Source organism: Cenococcum geophilum (genome assembly GCF_001692895.1).
Source record: "Cenococcum geophilum 1.58 unplaced genomic scaffold K441scaffold_22, whole genome shotgun sequence".
In the NCBI taxonomy this organism is placed as follows: domain Eukaryota; kingdom Fungi; phylum Ascomycota; class Dothideomycetes; order Gloniales; family Gloniaceae; genus Cenococcum; species Cenococcum geophilum.
In genome coordinates, this window is record NW_027137580.1 from 2,072,907 (window position 1) to 2,074,791 (window position 1,885).

Genomic DNA, 1,885 nt, shown 5'->3' on the forward strand with positions numbered 1-1,885 from the left:
CGATGAACTAGAAAAGTGGCTCTCTTTTCTTGGCTGCAGACGGTACAGAGCCAGAAATTTTGTGGCTGATGATTTTCCTCATGTCGTTTCCAGTCGAAGGCACGCTTTGTGCGATAACCGCAATTAAATGTGCATTCGTACCTTCCAACATATACCCGTCGGCGACCATCATTTCTAGTTCGCTTATTATTGCATGTTTCCACATGGCTCTTAATAAGCTGTATAATTTCCTTAGACAGATAACTATTTTCGTTAGAATTTGGTGTCCAGTCCGATTGGCGTCTGGAAACCAGATTCTAGTGAGGCTTCTTGATCCAGTCCTGGTTGAGTACTACCATTGGGATCCATTAAATTCTGACAAATCCAGTTATGCACTGTCCGGGGCTGCAGATCGATAAGTGTAGCTAGTGCCTCAACGTGGTCATTGGAAATGTAGGCTTGCTGCCCTCTCTCCCTAAGGAAGCCTTTATACCACCTTCGTAAAAACTTCCTTTGCTTTATCGTGACTCGTTCGTAAACTGGGCCGAGTTGATACCCCAAGCTCTTAGATTCTCCAGGTAGATCTATAGCTAGTTGTAATTCCGGGACACGCGAGGGATTACCATGGACCGTATGGATGGAAACTGGATCTATAGAAGACATATTTAACTGCCTCCCAAACTGGTTGTTGGTGGGAGATTTAGAAAACTTATTAGTTGACCAAGGTTGTTCACCGGAATCCGTCGTACCCGAATAACGCGGTCTTTTCCTTGATGGAGTGCTATCCTGGGGGATTTCGTTACTAGGGAAAGAACAGTATAGGTTGTGCTGATCTGAAGGGCTCCCTAAGGTTGGTGGTTCGGACGGCATTCTAAGCCAAGGTGACCAGAACGACTCGGTCCTAAGACTGTTTGACGGCTGCGCAGATAAACTATTATACCCAGTGTCGTCTAGGCGGCCGACCCCATACTAGTTAAACGGTTAGTCTTTAAAGCATTCTAGATATTATTATAAGGCTCTAGATATTAGATTATAAGCGGGGAGAAATTTTAAGCTTTCCTTAGAGCATGACAGCCAAGCGTTAAGCTGCCTTGCATTTCATTGGTAATACCAACGGTTAGGAGTGCTCTAAAATTCTTCAACCAGCTCCTATTTTAAGGGCTCTTACAGGATTTGGCCGAAGGAACCTTCCATCAGATAACTCCAACGAGGCAGATTGTGTAACTGGAGGATTTGCATAATACGGCAGATTATGCATCATATCTTGGGAGCCTACGGCTGGGCTCTGGGCTCTAGAGTAGTTATCTTGGTGCTCCATGCCTCGGCCGTATCACGGCGATCGAAGCCGCCAAGATAGTCGACGAGCGTGACGGGGTTGAAGGCAAGGAAAATGTGCAAAAGCAAGTTAGGTATTAGGCTGCAGAAGGAAGAATTTGTTTGAACAGCAGATCGTGGAGCCTTGGCGCTGAGTCAGTGCCATGGCTTGAGCGAGACCACTGGATTACCGTCACAATACATTTTTTGATTAGTGCCGGTTAATCTGCAGTGAGAATAGGATAAGAACGGTCAAGTAACTGCAACCAAGTATAATAAATGGTATAAATGGTATAATATTCCATCACCTAGGTGTAAAACACGAAAAGCCTTACACATACTGGCTATGAGATGTGTAATGGAGTTTGTAGTGCAGCATTTACTGGGTTGGAGCGGGTCTTCCGGGACAGGACGAGATGATTGAGGATAGTTCTGGAAGAGTCCTCCACACGCGTTTCCCTTTGTTCGTCTTTAGTTTGTTTCCGTAGCAACTACTTATTGTAGTTAGAACTTTATTCCAATTCATTTAACCACTTAGTTCATTAATGTTTACCCTTGAAAACTCTCATTTAAGGCTATGTTCGATAACTTT

The 1,885-nt window shown here is 44.4% G+C and overlaps 1 protein-coding gene across 1 annotated transcript; it reads right to left on the reverse strand.

Moving 5' to 3' along the window:
• Positions 1-252: 252 nt before the first annotated feature.
• Positions 253-1,297, reverse strand: K441DRAFT_677616 (uncharacterized protein; the record flags this gene model as incomplete). The annotated part of the gene is made up of 2 exons (XM_067651085.1): positions 253-948; positions 1,148-1,297. The coding sequence occupies 2 exons, from the start codon at positions 1,295-1,297 to the stop codon at positions 253-255; spliced, it is 846 nt and encodes a 281-aa protein (XP_067503919.1).
• Positions 1,298-1,885: the final 588 nt, after the last annotated feature.